General features: G+C 41.6%; 2 protein-coding genes across 2 annotated transcripts; both read left to right on the top strand.

Annotated features, from left to right (window-relative positions):
- Positions 1-247: 247 nt before the first annotated feature.
- Positions 248-4,456, top strand: chchd10 (coiled-coil-helix-coiled-coil-helix domain containing 10). The gene is made up of 4 exons (XM_083933949.1): positions 248-450; positions 2,252-2,483; positions 3,839-3,980; positions 4,240-4,456. Exons 1-4 carry the CDS (start codon positions 410-412, stop codon positions 4,257-4,259), a joined length of 435 nt encoding a protein of 144 aa, XP_083790075.1. The 5' UTR covers positions 248-409; the 3' UTR covers positions 4,260-4,456.
- Positions 4,457-6,631: 2,175 nt separating this feature from the next.
- ddt (D-dopachrome tautomerase) lies at positions 6,632-16,779 on the top strand. Its single transcript, XM_083922165.1, has 3 exons — positions 6,632-6,831; positions 10,458-10,633; positions 16,116-16,779. The coding sequence occupies exons 1-3, from the start codon at positions 6,724-6,726 to the stop codon at positions 16,186-16,188; spliced, it is 357 nt and encodes a 118-aa protein (XP_083778291.1). The 5' UTR covers positions 6,632-6,723; the 3' UTR covers positions 16,189-16,779.
- The last annotated feature ends 575 nt before the right edge of the window (positions 16,780-17,354 follow it).

Below are 17,354 nucleotides of genomic sequence, written 5' to 3'. Positions count from 1 at the left end.
GTCACGTCTGGATGGTAACCCAGGATTTGCGAAAGTCTCGAGAGGTAGTTAAGGTTAGGCATGGAAACCTAATGGTTAAGGTTAGTAAAAGCACAGACACATATGCGTCTCTAGGTCGTGTACGTTTATATGTCTAAGTGTAAAGGTGGTCGGGAAGCGAGTCTCGCGAGAAGTTTTAGCGAGTTTTCGCCAATCTAGGGTTACCTTCTACACACGCCCCTTTCTGGACGCCAACTGCCATTACACACCAACGAAGGAGAAGACAGCACAAGGTCATCGGCACGTGTGTGAGCCGCAGTCGTAAGCCGGCGGTGACCAAACTCAGCAGAGCAGCGTGTCAGGAAAGAGCCGCTAAATAAAGAGAACTTTCCGTCACTAAAGCCGAGCAGGTGTCGTGTCACACTCAGAGATGGCCAGAGGAAGCCGCAGCCGCCCCTCAGCTCCAGCCAGGTAAACACCTTGGATGGGGACATCCGTTTACCGGAACTTTCTACGACTAACGGGCTCAGTCTGTGGTGTTGCGATAGCGGATGGAGTCGTGTCCTATTTGAAGCACAGGGAGTAGCACTAACTCGGTCTCTAAAGCACACGGCAGTGACAGTCGCCTGCCTTTAGTGTGTCTGTAGACGGGCGGATAACTACAGGACATCCACCGGACGGCATGTTTCTGTATAAGCCACTTTTTGCTGCGTCATTGTCATTGAGATTAGGTCTCGGCAAGGTCACGGATACGGGTTCTTCTCGTCAAAGCAGAGCCGTGATCTGTTTGTTGAGCCGTGAGGTGTTTTTGTTTTAGTGGAGAGGAGTTGAAGGCGCTTTGAAACTTTAAACTCTCTCTGTGCTTATTCGGTTGCCACAGACCTCCAGCACACTGCTCAGTTGTATGGAGGTAACGCGAGGACAGAACCAATCCGACGGTTCGGTGTGTTAGAGTCTGGTCTTATGGCAGCACTTGACTGATCCATAGTCGGTAAATGTCCGCAGTGGAGGGACAAGTGTAGTTTCACTGTGTAATGTCGGCTTAAAGATATGTGCCTAATTATAATGTAAGTAAATATCAGTGGGGTTACTAGTGTTGGAGAGCACTGGCTGTATATACATAAATGAAATACACTTGAATGATATAACCAGTCAATGTTGAGCTTTTGATTTTTTTGAATGTTTGGAAGTTTTATTTTGAAGGACCTCATGCCTGCTTGGTTTAAACTGCTACCCCTCTGTTACTGCAGCTTAGCCCGAGGCCTGTGCCACAGTAAGGAACCCCATCTGGAAAGCTTATCCTGGAAGACAATTAGTCCATTAATCATTCGGTCCATCATGGCCACTTGACATTTGATTTTTTCCCCCCAACAATTTATAGTCTAAACAAATAGGCAGGCATTTTGCAGCAGAGGCTGAACAGTCCTGTCTGATATCAAAGAATTAACAATCTTATTATTGCAGTGCAGTGTATGAAGGTAGACTTAGACTTCTCTTTATAGATCCAGTATAGTATAGGATAACCAATAAACTCTTAACTAAATAAATACAGAAAGTATAAAAAACAATAAACAGTAACTAATAAACTCTTAGCTAAATAAATACAGAAAGTATAAAAAAACAGTAAACAATAAACTCTTAACTAAATAAATACAGAAAGTATAAAAATCAATAAACAGTAACCAATAAAATCTTAGCTAAATAAATACAGAAAGTATAAAAAACAAACAGTAACCAATAAACTCTTAACTAAATAAATACAGAAAGTATAAAAATCAATAAACAGTAACCAATAAAATCTTAGCTAAATAAATACAGAAAGTATAAAAAACAATAAACAGTTAACAATAAACTCTTAACTAAATAAATACAGAAAGTGTATTAAAAAAACAGTGAACAATAAACTCTTAGTCCAATATATATGAGGTAGATGTGAGAATACAGGTCAAATAAATTCACAGAAAGTTAAATCAGATAAGTTAAATGTAGAGGAAATGTATAAGATAAATATGTACAACTGTATATGACAGAAATGAGCAGCAAGATTAAATTATTGCACTTAAGTGGTTGATAAAGTTATTGCACAAAGAAAAGAAGAAGATAAGTGTCCAAAGAAGAGAAGTGTCTCTAGGTGTAACTCATACTTAGATATGATGATCTGCAGCTGAATGGGAAGGAAATGTGGTGGAATGGCACAGATTTGTTTACAGAAAACGAGGGCTTTCAAAGTTGTCCCTAATTTTAAGCTGATCTGTCTTTGCTCTGGTTCTAGCCCGAGTCTGTCCCATGCTCCGGCCCCTGCTCATCCGCCTCCTGCTGCCCTGGCCCCGGCTCCAGCTCCAGCTCAGTCCCAGGGTCCAGGCCTCATGGCCCAGATGGCCACCACAGCTGCTGGGGTGGCAGTAGGCTCGGCTGTGGGACACGTTGTTGGCAGCGCCCTCACAGGAGCATTTAGTGGCGGCAGCAGCAGCAGCAGTTCAGAGCCAGCCAAGCCTACATACCAGGTAAGAGGTGGAGTAGAATCAGACGTAGGATTAGGATGGCTGGATAACTGAACCTAGTCAGACTTTAAAACTTCAAAATGGTCATCACCGTATGAACCGGCTAATGTTACATGACCGCGATGTAGTGACTTCTCTCTGCAAATGAGCAAGTTTCTAAGGTATTTATTCATAACTAATGTCATTTTCTTTTCTTTTTTAAACAAAAAGGGTGCTGATTGAATGTGCTGTTTCTCAGCCTTGTAAAGGCCGGTCACAATAACAAATTTTGCTGGGCGAGAAATTGTCCCAGAAATTATTGCGAGAAGCCGTAATTTAGCCGTTTTGAAACCTGAAACTGACATAATGGCATAATAATGCAAGTCCATCCTTTCAAAGATCAATAAACCTTTATTTCTAAAGAATATTAAACACTAGAACTCGAACACATTTTAAAACAAACCAAAAACAATGAATAAAATGGACTCTCACTCAACACATTGGCGCGTTTAGTTGCTCCTGTTTTTAAACAAATGCGACACAGCGGCTCGTTCAGGTGAAGGGGTTCACTGAGGTCATTGGGTTTGAACCTGAAGTGCTCCCACATGGCAGCTGACATGTTCGGCTTTGAAACCAACTCTATCTTTGTTTTTAAACCTCCAAATCTATCACGTCCTCTAAGCTGCTCCTCACAGGGCTCTCCTGCTGCACTCTGGGTAACTCCAGGGGTTCACCTCCCCACACACTGAGACACCAGATGAGGGTTAACTCCTCATTACGCTGAGGAAGAGCGAGGCTCAGTGGAAACTCCTGTACTCCAGTCTCTTTGATAGAGGGACAACAGGAAACATGGAAATGATCACGGCTGGAAAAGTTATCGAGCTCATTAGAAGTTATCCTGCCATTAGATAGATAGATATCTTTATTTATCCCCGAGGGGAAATTAGGTCATTGTAGCAGCGGTACAATACAATCAGAAATACAAAATATAATTACAATATAAAATACAATAAGAGTACAGTATCGCAAATTTTAAACACTATATTACAATATACTATGTGGATTTTAAGGTGCAAGATGAAGAGGGAAAGGTGCATTTTTAATGACAGTGGTAGATTTCAGTAATAAGTCACTTGAATGAGCGTTCCCTGAGCGTTGCTGTGCAGCGTTGTACAGTCTGATGGCAGCATGTAGGAAGGATTTCCTGTGCCGTTCTTTAAGGCAGCGAGGTTGAGTCTGAAGCTGAAGCTGTTTCATGCAAAGTTGTGGCCAAACCGCTGACCACTGAGTGACTTTCTAGCAGTTCTGCTTTTGTGTGGTGTAAGATTCCAACTCAAATGCATGATGCGGTTTTTGTTTTTTTTCTTGAATCATTCCAGGAGCCCCCCCGGTCTGCTCCAGCCCAGCCTGGCCCCTGTCACTTTGAAGTCAGACAGTTCCTGGACTGTGCCACCAACCAGACTGACCTGAGTTTATGTGAGGGTTTCAACGAGGCGCTCAAACAGTGCAAATTCTCCCACGGTGAGTCAGCGGTGAATGATGACTAGAGCCACATAATACTGCACTGCTGCGAGCACCCTTTCCAGAATTATCTTAACATAACTTTTAAAGTCTTTCATGTAACACACTTACCACATTTGTTTAACCCGGCATATCACGTGATCATGAACTTATACAGTTTTATAATTTTGTGACGCGTAACTCCTTGCACATGAGTTTAAAACATAATATGATTTTAGTATGTATAGTGTTGACCTCTTTTTTTTTTCTGTTTCTGTAGGTGTGACATCACTGGTGTGAAAGTGGGCGTCAGCTGTCGTGGCGGACATTTTTAAATAATGACACTATAGACATGACCACACAATACAAAGCTGTGAAGAGTTAGCCTCAGGCATTGAGGTCATGGGTTTAGTTGATCGGTGACAGTGTAATGTATGAAATGTTTTTGGTATGTACAGCGGGAGAAACCTTTAATAAATAGCTGCTATCTACTTGTACGATCTGTCAGCGTGTGTTGTCGTTATTTCTGTCACGTTTTTAAACAGATATGGTCCTTTACTGTAATGTGACTGTAATACCACGCTGAGGGGGAGGGGCGTGACAGCAGCAGTTAGGAATCAGAGCTGCTCACCCTGCGTGCTGTTATTTGTTGGGGTTTAAACACCAATGCAGGGCTCAAAGCCTCTTTGCAGACACTCCCAAACTTCCCGCACAGACCATAATATGAAGAAAAGAGAAATCTAGGCAGAGGGCAGGGTCTCTGCAGATACATACCTTACCACACACTTCTAGTGGATCACAAGTGATTATTGAGCGGGATTACTTTTGTATTAGTCATCTTTCCCATTCTTGTGAGCGCTTTCTCAGGAATCCCTGGAGCTCACTTCAGTGTTTCACACAAATGGAACAACACTTATGATGGCGGTGGACGGATGAGAAGTTGAGAATGACATGTTGAACAATTAACGAAACAGAGCCCAGGAATCAAGGATGAACTGATGAGATTTTGGAGGTCAAAGATCAAGGTCATTGTGACCTCACAAAATGCATTTTTGGCAATAACTCAAGAATTCCATTACTTTTTCTCAACTTGTTCCTACAAGGGGTGGGGAAAAGTATCAATTCATCAATCCATTTCAATATATTTCTCAACTAAATATTGATTCAGAAAATCCGGAAATAGATTATTTATGTTGTAATGATGCTCTAGTCGAGTGGAGGCGCTGCGTGGTCCCCATAGTGTGATTCACGTTGTACGGCGGCCCCACTCGACCAAACAATGTTTATTAATTCCTACGCATAAGCACAACTTTAGCAGAAGGAGGCTGAAAGAGAGAGAAGGAAAACTTCTGTGGAGACTGGTGTAAAGGTTTGTCTGACAGCGAGGTAAAGCTGGGAAAATATTCTATATATAGCAAATCTTTCAACTCAATTCTATAGCGGTGACTTTTTTTGCCTCAACGCTGGCGACAGCCGCGTCCAGAGGCATGATGTTGTCTGGTTGTCTGCATGTACATGCGCCCAAATCCTGTGAACATGATATATCAGGAACCCCCGGAGGGATCTTCTTCTAATTTGGCGCAGAGAAGGATAAACCAGTTAGATTTTGAAGGTCAAAGGTCAAGGTCACGTGTATGTCCAAATCTCATGGATGCGATATCTCAGGGAACGCCATAAGGGATTTTCTTCACATGGTACAAATGTCCACCTGGACTCAAGGATGAACGGATTCAATTTTTGAAGTCAAAGATTGAAGTTCAGTGTGACCTCACGAAACATATTTTTTGGGCATAACTCAAGATTTCCCACACTAATTATGAAAAGATTTCACACAAATGTCTAACAGGATACAATTAAGAAGAGGTGACATTTTATATCCAAAAGGTCAAAGGTCAACTTCACTGTGACATGTTTCATAACTCAGGAACGGAAGAGGAGCCATTTGGTCAGATACTGAATTGGTGACACTAATCTTGAAAAGATGTGTGTGAAGCATCCACATTTCACCAAAAAACACATTCTACTGATTGGCGGAGGAATGCAACCGCAAGCAGATTATTCTAGTTACGGTATAACTAGATCATATATATCCAGCAAAAAAGACACGAGAGAGATTTTGACCTGATATTGAGTGTCCGTGCACTGTCTGTGAACTAAAAGCAGAAACAATCGTGCGTTTGTTTTCTCATTGTGTGTATACCAGACTGTTTCAGGATACTGGGGAAAAATGGGCAAACTACTCTATTCTGCTTGTGTGATTCTAACGTGACTATTACTGTGTGATTATTTACTAGTTGTAAAGTATAGTTTTATATTTCTACATGTACAGTGTCAGAGTAGCATGAAAAGTGCTATGGAAATAAAATCGATTTTTATTATTAGTAATTTCAGGATAAAGACATTCTTGTATGTTTTGAAGGAAATTTTGTTTTTTTGTTCAGTTAATTTCATTATTATATTTTCTTTTACTAAAATTGGTCCCCTTAAGAATAATCCACGTGCTAAATTAGGACATGCTGATAAATATTAATATATGAATATGTTAATTAATATCAACCACGGACTAGGCACAGGAAAACATAAGTAGCAGAAAGTTGGCTTAGTCATAAACTCACCGGACGTATCGAACTTAATTTTGAAAGGTACATCCGGAAGTAGTCTCTGATCGCTTCTCTGTCACTGGTCTTCCAACCTCAGCTCCAATCCTCCGGTACAGAGTTGTCGGCAGACTTTTCCCAGTATTCCAGTAATATTCCACATTAAGATGCCTTTCGTCGACTTATCGACTAATTTAGCGGCCGACTCGTTCTCTGAGGACTTTCTGAAGAAGCTGAGCTCCTGCGCCGCAGCCGCTCTGGGAAAACCCGCGGACGTGAGTACATTTCCAGCTAACGGTCACTTCAGAGCCGCCGTGCGTTTATTACTGTGGTTGATAACCGCTGGTTTACAGTAGTGAGTAGTGAAGTGTTTCTATGCTCGCACCGAACAGTCTGTGGTTCGGTGTAATGTTTCTAATGTAGCGAGTTAACGCCTGTGATTAACACTGAAGTCGTTTTTCAGTCAACTTTATTAAGAAAGGACTGTTTTGCCACATGCCAGAGAAGCTAAGATTGTGACAAGAGAAACTAAAATAAATAAATGTTAAATAAATTACATATACAGTGGTTATACGTTTTAACAGCGTTTGTACTTGTACATTCATATATGGAGATGTATAGCTTGATATGGACAGTGAGCTCTGTAAAATCTGTCTTTTTGCTTAAAGGTTGAATCTGTAGAATCTTTATTCAAAGCAAAAAAAAAAGCAAAATAATAATAATACACCCACGGGGCGTTTTGAAGGGTACAGAATGAAAGTATGGGTTTTTCATTACAAAAATATATATTTTGTCTGAATTAAGATTTTTTTTTTTGTGAGGGGTTTGACAATGACTTTCTGTCCAGTTGTGTTTCCATGGTAGCAGCCAATAGCGTCAGGCGTTGCTGGTTGCCAGGGTTGTCTGTTGTTGGGTGCAGCTACTGTAGGCTGGCACTGGGTGAAATGGAGTTTGCCAATCCTGCAGCTGTTGGAGCCTCAGTGAAGGGGGCGTTCTTTGTCCCAGCAGCTGAGTGAGCGAAGACGGGCAAAAACCAGAGTCAATATAAGCCAAGCATTCACTCCATGGACTGAGAGAAAGGAGAGAAACGCCATTCAAACTAGGGACGCAGCGATCAAATCTTTTTGTAATCGAGTATTCTACCGATAATTCCATCAATGTGTGTGTTGAAGGCAATACACTCCCAATTTACCATGAATAAGTTACTATTTAAACAATTCAAAGTGGTGCATAAAATTCCACCTGAAACACATGTTTACTCAAACAGGTTTAAAGACAAATAGATTCATTTAGAAAATGAATGAGAGATAGATATTATCAGGAAGAGCGAGTCGCTCTCTTTCTGTTTACTGTAACAACAAGCAACGTACAAAACTCCACTGACACATTTACTCAAACAGAACTATAAAGACTGATCAGGAAGGTGACGTTATGTTTAACATTCATGAAGAACTAAACATAGAGGCATTCACCAGGACAGCTAACGTTACACATTCTTTCCTGTTTCTCTGTCACAGTGGTGCTCGGTGAGGTGGCGTTAACAACGGGCTGCTTTCTGCTCAGACGCTGAATCATCGATGTTGTGCTGTTGCGTTAGAACAGTTCTTGTTAACAGTGGACACAGTGCACCTTTTTGGCTTCTTTGTTATGTGTGAAATGATCCTCTGCCTTTTCCGGATGGAGTGGTGTGCATCCGCAAAAACGGTCCGTGGGAAACAATGATCCTTTTGCTGAACCGGCCTCATAACACGCAAGATTTAACCTTATTGAATTTTTGCAATCAAGTAACTCGAGTTACTGTTTCACCCTTTATTAAGACGCACGCCCCAATGGCTACGTTTCTCCTTGATCAGTAGGCTAACTTTCATGTTTACTTAGCTGTTAGCTATAAGTAACGCTAACTGTCAGTCAAACTCCACTGCAATACTTGTTTTAATGGTTTTATTAGCCTCTCCGTCGAGTTCCGTTCTCTCAACTTGATCCAATCGTCCTCGCCTATGGGAGTCTCCACCTTTCAGACTTTTACTCCGCCTCATTTCCTTTTACCAAAAAAGGGCATTGATGTGACGTTGGGGGGAGGGAGATACGTCTATCTGGCTGGCGTATACAGAATTAGCCACATTAGCTCCACCGCGCGTGCGCTAGGCTAACAGAACACGCTGCTAGATAAAGGGGAGTGGGAGTCAGTGTTTAGATTATTTTCCGGGACCCGAATCTTCCCGCTGCATTCAAGTCATGGTGCAAGTGCAGCTAATTAGCATAACAGAGCTAACGTTAACACGGTGTGTTGCTAAAACGTGTTTGTACAGTCGATCCAAAAACAAACCATCTTCTCACTTATTGAAACAGCACCACACGAAGACCGCAGTCCAGGTCGAGATGATGGAGTTAGCGTGCTAATGATGCTAATCCTGATAACTAGCCTCCGGGGAGAAGTGAGGGCCAGAGGCTAGCTGTCACTCAAGAGGCCACGCCGCTAATTATTCATAAACTTTAACCTCTAATAAAATTAAAACTAGCCTGGTACAAAAAAATTCAAAATTATTTAACAGGTTTAATCATGCTGTGAAAACAGCCTGTTTAACATGGGGGTCAATGAGAAACTGCTCTGTTATGAAACCTGCTCCTACTTGACACTCAGAGAACTGCAGTTTTTGGCACTTCCTGATTGGATCAATCAAGAAGTTGCTGGTGGGGGCTTGGCCAGAACAGCCTCAAACAGACTCGGGTCTCCTGTAGGCTTCTGGGCTGGGTCTGACGGACCTGGCAACCCGACTGCTGGAATTATTAGACCTAAATTGCAATGTTCTGCTCATTCTTCATATTTAACCTTTGGATTTATGAATGTAATTTACTTTGAAAATAACCAAATGAGGGCGCACACTGGCCGCCCATACCGCGCCCCGGGCTTTAGGGTACTTGCCCCCCTCCCTCTCCCCCCGCGGCCCAGGCCCGTTTGTACTCACACTGCCTGGGTCTCGCGCAAATGCTTCTCGCTGTCCATACATCATCACGTCGTAACAAGTCACACGCATTGATGACGTCATCGCGATGCGTCGCTTTGTTTCCAGATCTTTCCATAGACCTCAGAGTTTTTGTGCGTCTTGTCGACTGTTTTTGAATATTTTCATCGACCAAATCTGCAATAAACACTCCACCTCCGCATCACACCTACGTGAACCTTTCGCCGCAATTGTTTTAAATGTCCGCGCATGGTCCGTCTTTTTTTTAATATGTCCCAACAGGTGTACATAAAATGACGTCATTGCGATGCGTCGCAGATAGGCGCAGAGCGTTTGCACTCACACTGGTCAAACGAACTAGGCTTTAACAGAGATTCCCGTCATATTAAGTAAATCCAAACAATACATTTTCCCAAAGTGCTATACATTGAGGTTAGATATGATCAATAAAAATTGACAACTGGCTCCATATTTTGTTTTGTGGGCAAGACCATAAAAAAATGTACCAGCGTTTCTTGTCACAAAAAGAGCAACTAACATGAATGACTTTTGTTTGAGTCTCTGTATAATCGTCAGATAAAAGCTGTGGAGCAGGATATCTGTTTGACTTTAGTCACAAATACTTCTGAGGCAAAAGTCTTTCACAGCCACACCTCCGTCAGTACTATAGTATATCAACAACAACTTCAGACTACTGATTTAAGAAGACATTATCTGGTACAATTCACTAACAAAGGAGTAAAGGCTGTGTGCATAGAGATCAACGTGTTGCTCAAGGTCACTTGGGCAGACTTTGACAGAGAGATAGAACTCTGACCTTGTGCTAACTTTGTCTTTGTTTTTAAGCCTCTCAAATGAAGTATTGTGTATTGTGGCTCACTCATCCATTTTGAACTGCTTTCCCCTCACTAACGTCAGTCATGGTGGTCGTCTTTCAGAGGATGAATGTGGTGGTGAAGCCCGGATTGCCGATGCTGATGGCCGGCTCCTGCTCCCCGTGTGTGATGCTGTCAGTGTCCGCTATCGGTGTGACGGACACTGCAGACAAGAACAAGGAGCACAGTGCCAAGATGTTTGAGTTTCTGACCCGAGAACTTGGTCTGACTGAAGACAGGTGAGCTCTTAGGAGGTCATTGCTCTGCCCGCACACATATCATCCACTTGCGTAGCAACATGAGGACATACTGGGGTAGTACAGGTGCAGTCTTATGAGCTGTTTCAATAACTAGGCACCTAAATTCAGAATTCAACGGTCATCGTTGCATGGTACACTACAGCTGCATGTAAACCTGGTGTCTCCTCAATCCCAGATACCAACAAGGTTCCCAAGTAAAATAACTACAGTTCAGTTAGATTTTCAATAAACTTTATGTAAATAATTAACTTATATTACCTTAGATGCTTCTCTATGTTCACTTAAAGGGATAGTTTGGCTTTTTTGAAATGTGGCTGTATGAGGTACTTCTCCATAGTACTGTATTACCTACAGTGGGTGACAGTTAGCAGTTAGTTTGGAGAAGCAAACAGAAGGACAGACACAGGAAAACCCAAAATACTAGCAACTAAAAAAAACACCTTTAATTAGGGCCCGTCCATGCCGAAAATGCGAGGAAACCTATTGTTTTTAAAGAAATGATTATTAAAAGGATTCTTTTTCTACCACGCCATCGAATTTTTGAGGGGCTTCGTAGGTTCACAGAAATTGGCACCCAGGTCAGAAGTGACGAAAATTGCTAAGTTTAAAATTGATTGGGATTGGTGTGTGACCAGCGGGCTCCATAGCGCCCCAGAATTCACGCCATGTTTGGGATAAAAACTTGGCACAAACATGAAAACCCTTAAACATTGCAAAATTCTGCCCCAAACATCTCATTGTGGACAAGAGACCAGACCTAAAGAGATCTACACACCAACATTGAGTCAGAGTCACAGCGCCACCTACTGACAACAGCAAGTAAAGCTCATGTGACAGACAGTGTCCAATTTCCATGAAATGTATGACATATGAATTTTATTCATATTTCCAAATAATTCTCATCCCTTTGTCCCCCATACATGTTATTGTAACTATATAGTGGTATAATATACCTATTATTAATTTCATTTACAATACCCATTCTATTTTTAAGACACCCAGAGTTGATAGATTCTGTAGCAGAATGTACATGTTTACATATTTCTTATTTTATTTAATTTCTTATAAATTTTTAAATGTGATATACAGCAACATGGTGTGTCATCTGAAGAAATACAAAAATGTAAATCCATAATTTGCACTGCCCAATGGCTGATGGAGAAAATAATGTCTTGGGTCATGCACGCAGTGTGTGATGGTTGCAGGAATGTATGGTCGGCCCGTTGAACGCTGCTTGCAGCTGTAATTGCAGGTTCTATTTAGAATATTTTCACAACTTTACCTAGCTGTCAGACAATCCTGTAGCACCCTATAATGTAATACATTTCTGAAAATGTAATAACGCCTGAAAATGTAAGAAAATTTGCACTAAACTTGATCGAAAATGCAATAAAAGCCAATAATGTAAAAACTTCACCAATAATGTAATGAAATATCCTGACTCAGGAGGTTCTTGTTTTAAAAACTGATAATGTAATACTTGACAGATAATGTAATATTTCTGTTCATTTTTAGTCCAGAGTTCCACATTTTGTGTCGTAAGAATGTAAGAATGTTCTATCCACTGGATCTGAAACAACAGAATGACGATTGGGTTAAAGTGCAGACCTCGAGGATCATACAGCTTTATGCATATGTGCAAATACTCAGGGACATGCAACTACGTGATCCTCAACACTATCCAACACAGACAGTTTCTCAATAGCCATCGACAGCTCCACTGTCTCCCCCTCCCCACAGGTCAAGAGTCTGGGTGTCACCCTCCACAGTACTCCATCTTTCCACTCTCATATCAATAACATTACCCGCTCTGCTTATTTTCACCCACGCAACATCAACCGCCTCCGCCCCTCCCTCACCCCCCATACCACTTCTGTTCTTGTTTATAGCCTCGTCACCTCTCGCCTGGACTACTGCAATTCTCTCCTCTCCGGTGTCACTCACAAATCCCTCCATCAACTCCAGTTAGTCCAAAACTCAGCTGCAACAACAGTTCAGTTAGATTTTGAATAAACTTTATGTAAATAATTAACTTAATAACTTATTAGTAAATAATTAAGTTAGAGGGATAGTTTGGCTTTTTTGAAATGTGGTTGTATGAGGTACTTCTCCATAGTACTGTATTACCTACAGTGGATGACAGTTAGCAGTTAGTTTGGAGACACAGGAGAACGTAAAATACTAGTACCTAAAAAAAACACACCTTTAATTAGGGCCCGTCCATGCACGGAAATGCGAGGAAACCTATTGTTTTTAAAGAAACTATTATTAGAATTATTATTTGTCCGCATCATCATAAGGACCCCATCCATCCACCACATCCCCCCGGTCCTACAACAGGTTCCGCATTAAATTCAAAATCCTCCTCCTAACATTTAAGTCCATCCACAGTCTCGCCCCTCCCTACCTGTCTGACCTCCTCCACGTTGCCTCACCCTCCCGTCTGTGGAACTGCCTACCTCTGGAACTCAGGAACACTTTCTCCCTTATAAAATGTATTATTATTATTATTACATCCTCGTCCTGCTGAGTGGGTGATGGATTTACCTCCTTGGGAGACCAGAATTCCAGCTCAGCTTTAAGCTTCTGAGCAGCACTGGAGAGCCCAGGTAACTCTTCCCTGAACGCACCTCTTCACTTCACAGATTTCCAACAAATTACTACCTCATTAAAACCACCACAAACCAACAAAACAACGTTTAGTAACACTTCATTTGAAGAGAGTATACATAAGCATTCATAACACCTACATACACCTTACATGACACCTGACATAAACAAAGGCCTATAAATCCACTCATAAATGGTTATTATATCACTTTCAATGTCAAATTGACATCTTACACCTTCAAGTGACATAGTGGTCAGCTGACATACTGTCATGCATGTCCCCGAGTATTTGCACATATGCATAAAGCTGTATGGTATCATTCTGTTGTTTCAAATCCAGTGGATAGAACATTCTTAGATTGTTAAAACACAAATGTAGAACTCTGGACTGAAATTGAACATATATAGTACATTATCTGTCAAGTATTACATTATCAGTTTTGGGGAAAAAGACCCTCCTCAAAATGTAATAAATACCCAATAATGTAATAAGGTGTTACATATTACATATTATTACAATATCAGTCCGGATATGTCATTACATTATTGGTGAGGTTATTACATTATTGGCTTTTATTGCATTTTCGATCAAGTAAAGGGCAAATTTTCCTACATTTTCAAAAAATTATTAGATTATAGGGTACTACAAGCCCTTTCCTTTGGCACTACATTTTCTCAACGTATTACTACAAGGGATGGGTAAAAATATTGATTGATCAACGCCATGCAATCAGGGCTGTAAACTTACCGGCCAAGTAAATATTTTACAGGCCAAACAATAAATTTCCTCTTTTTGTTGCATATCCATCTGTTTCAGTCCTTTTCATTGAGATGACAGTATCATAGAGCAATGCATGCTTAGAGAAGAGGCCAAACTCATTAATGACTCATCAGAACTACAGATGGGACCGATCCGATCCGGTCTGCATCTCTAATCAGAACTCCTTATCACTGTCTTCAGCAGACACCGTCCATACAGATGTTTCCCTTTGATTTGACCTGAGCTCTGCGTGAATGCCGTAGCGTCATTAAGGGGGTCAAACATGATTTATTCAAATGTTAGTTTCACTGGCTGCAGTAGCTGCAGTGCACAGATGAGCACAGACGGGCAATGGGAGGACGGAGATGAATCACAGCAATTCATCAAACTGTCTGCAGGACTTTTGCAGTGTACTTACACATTACAGAGTCTTAATTCCATAATAGTGGACATGTTATGTTATGTGTTATGACCATAGACGTATAATAAAATAAGTGGACAGACGTGCTTCCTGGGCTGAGTGTGCACCTAAAACCTTCATTCATACAGTTTATGGTCTTAATCTCTAGTTTCAAGTCTTCGTCATTACATCCTTACATTTAACTTATGATCCCATTTAGAGTAAAGAGTAAAGAGCTGTGTATGCACGGCACTGTGGACATTAAACTAGCCCTGGACTTGTTTTTAGGTGTTTTCTGTGTTAAAGTCTCAGGACTTTGACCCTCTCTCACTGGGTTTTCACTTCATCAACAGTTTGACATCTGTAAATACAGCGTTCAGTTGCACTTTGCTCACCGAGCTACAACAGTTAGCACTAGAGTTACAGGGTGTGTGTGTGTGTGTGTGTGTGTGTGTGTGTGTGTGTCACTGCAGCTGAACGGAGCCGACAACCGGAGCACGCCGCTCACCCGTCGAATGAAATATGCACCTGTTACACTGAGCTCGGGTGGCTGTGGCTTAGTGGTAGAGTGGGTCGTCCTCCATTCGAGAGATTGGCAGTTCGATCCCCAGCTCCCCCGGTCCACATGTCGAAGTGTCCTTGGGCAAGACACTGAACACTGAATTGCTTCCCATGCTGCACATGGGTGTGTTATAGTGTGGTGTGAATGATTAGATTAGATGGTCTGTAGATGTCCACTGCCATCAGTGTGAATGTCTGTGTGAATGGGTGAATGTGACAAACACTGTGAAAGCGCCTTGAGTAGTCAGAAGACTAGTCCATTAAACATTTAGCTCTCGTGCCACAGCATCATTGCTGTGCTCGTACAAAGTCACTGCTCCAAACTTTTAAAAAACGGTGACGCATACCGTTGCTTCTGAGGGGAACTATTTTCTACAGCTTAGAAGTCGGGGGGGCTATATCAGTGCGACACACAATAAGTCACTGGTTTAGCGGCAATGTTTGCCACTGTCATTATTTATCATTTTATAGCTACTACAATGTTTTGCTGTATCAGCACGACCATCGGGACAAACATTTACCCGCCCCGTGGCATGGAGCCCTCAAAAATTAAGTTGCCAGGGGAATATTTAAGTGGCATTTGGCGAGTGGCCACCGCTATTTTACGGCCCTGATAGCAATACAATATTTCCCAATTCAATATTGAATCATAAAATTGATTATTATATCAAGCCCTCGTCGAGTGGGGGTGCTATGGGCAACGCCGTAGTGTGTTTCCCGTTGTACGGCGGCCCCACTTGACCAAACAAGATTTATTCAAACAAAACAACGGCCGACACAAGTAGCAGCAGCTGGACTTTCACCCAGGCGAGCGGGGTTCATCTCCCGGGTGGTGGTGTCATGGCTGTACTAAACCAAACCAGGGCCATTTTTCTCATTCTAACCAATGGGCTTCAGGCCTAACGCTAACTGTCGCCTTTTGTAAGCTAAAACTTTCCTTGTAACGGTGGTTTTGGTGGCGGTAGTTCTGAATCAATATTGAAGCATTTAGATCAATATCGAATCGGATCGATATCGCATTAAATCTCAACCTAAAGAAAGAGTTGCAGTTTAACCCCACGAGCAGCGTTATTTTCATGTGTGGAAGTATACATCACATAAGTGATTGACAGCTTTGTTCTCATTCACAGGATTGTTGTTCAGTTCCACGCGCTGGAGCCTCACCAGGTCGGGAAGAAGGGAACCGTCATGAGCTTCTTGTGAAAGACGTTGTTCCTCACACATCTCACGATCTCTTTATTAAAAGAAGAAGACAGAATAGATCCGCATGAACCACACACTGAAGTACAGATTTTAAGGTCAGGTTCTGTATATTCATTTCCAGGTACACTGACCCATGTTGACATGTCTTTCCTGAAGCTGTAAAACACGATGTTAATAACCTCTATTTTTAACGATTAAAAGACCTGTTGCTGTTGTACCATTCCTAAAATCACATCCAGCCAGTCACCTAACAGCAAATAAATACTATGGACAAAATGTCAATTTGAAGGAAGCCGACACTTAGAATGAATCCAAATGTTCACCCTCCGGACTTGTGGACTGAGCCCTTGAAGGCTTCAGTCTACGGACTTTGACGCGTTCACTGTCATCACCACAAGTCTGCGAGGGCGAGAGACTGCAGAGCTGCTGACGGACGGGCCTCGAGTCTTTCACTCTGTTGAAATGTTCCAGTGACAACGACCATCATGTACACAGTGATCACTGCAGACATTGGTTTTCAGCCGTATAGGGTGTATATTTGGCATTCCACTACACAGCTTTTAGAGGATATGCTGGAATAATAAAATGCATTTGGATGATCTCTAAAGCCTATTCTTCTACATATGTTTTTATGTTTTAATACAGTGATTGTTCTACACATTCATAATAAGTTAATTTTGTTTTTTAAATCAGCACTTGGAAAAACTACAGTGAAGATCAAATTATAGAACGAATTATGAATACTTGATTTATTCCTCCTTAGAGCAGCTCGCCATCTTACAAAGTAACCAGGAGAGCTGCAGATAAATAGGGTGTGTCCAACAACGAAGTCAATTGTCACCAGGTGCAGATTGACACCAATAACTGAGAGGGATCTGAAAGTGTTCTCTAATTTTGATCACTGCTTTTTTCACAAAATAAAGTCTTGTTGAAGTGCCTTCGTTATTTAAAAAACAAAAAAAACATGATAGTACAGCAGTGGTATAGACACAGAGGATATTCTATCAATTATGAACAATAAACAATAACATTTCAGAACAGATCGAGTATTAATAATGTGTTCTTTAACTTGATCTCCAGTGTAGTCACGTCCATATTGCAATGAATTGTGGGAAATTAAATGAGTGTAGTCTACACCGTGAGCGGACTCCCTGTAAATCTTCCTC

Source organism: Echiichthys vipera (genome assembly GCF_963691815.1).
Source record: "Echiichthys vipera genome assembly, chromosome: 2".
Lineage (NCBI taxonomy): Eukaryota > Metazoa > Chordata > Actinopteri > Perciformes > Trachinidae > Echiichthys > Echiichthys vipera.
This window is presented reverse-complemented; position numbering and strand designations above follow the sequence as displayed.

Excerpts from the sequence above, each read along its gene's own strand:
- chchd10 (XM_083933949.1), top strand. The coding sequence starts at position 410 with ATGGCCAGAGGAAGCCGCAGCCGCCCCTCAGCTCCAGCCAG. Across the intron at positions 451-2,251 it reads CGCCCCTCAGCTCCAGCCAG|CCCGAGTCTGTCCCATGCTC; the intron begins GTAAACACCTTG and ends CTCTGGTTCTAG. Across the intron at positions 2,484-3,838 it reads CAGCCAAGCCTACATACCAG|GAGCCCCCCCGGTCTGCTCC; the intron begins GTAAGAGGTGGA and ends GAATCATTCCAG.
- ddt (XM_083922165.1), top strand. The coding sequence starts at position 6,724 with ATGCCTTTCGTCGACTTATCGACTAATTTAGCGGCCGACTCGTTCTCT. Across the intron at positions 6,832-10,457 it reads CTCTGGGAAAACCCGCGGAC|AGGATGAATGTGGTGGTGAA; the intron begins GTGAGTACATTT and ends GTCGTCTTTCAG. Across the intron at positions 10,634-16,115 it reads CTTGGTCTGACTGAAGACAG|GATTGTTGTTCAGTTCCACG; the intron begins GTGAGCTCTTAG and ends TCTCATTCACAG.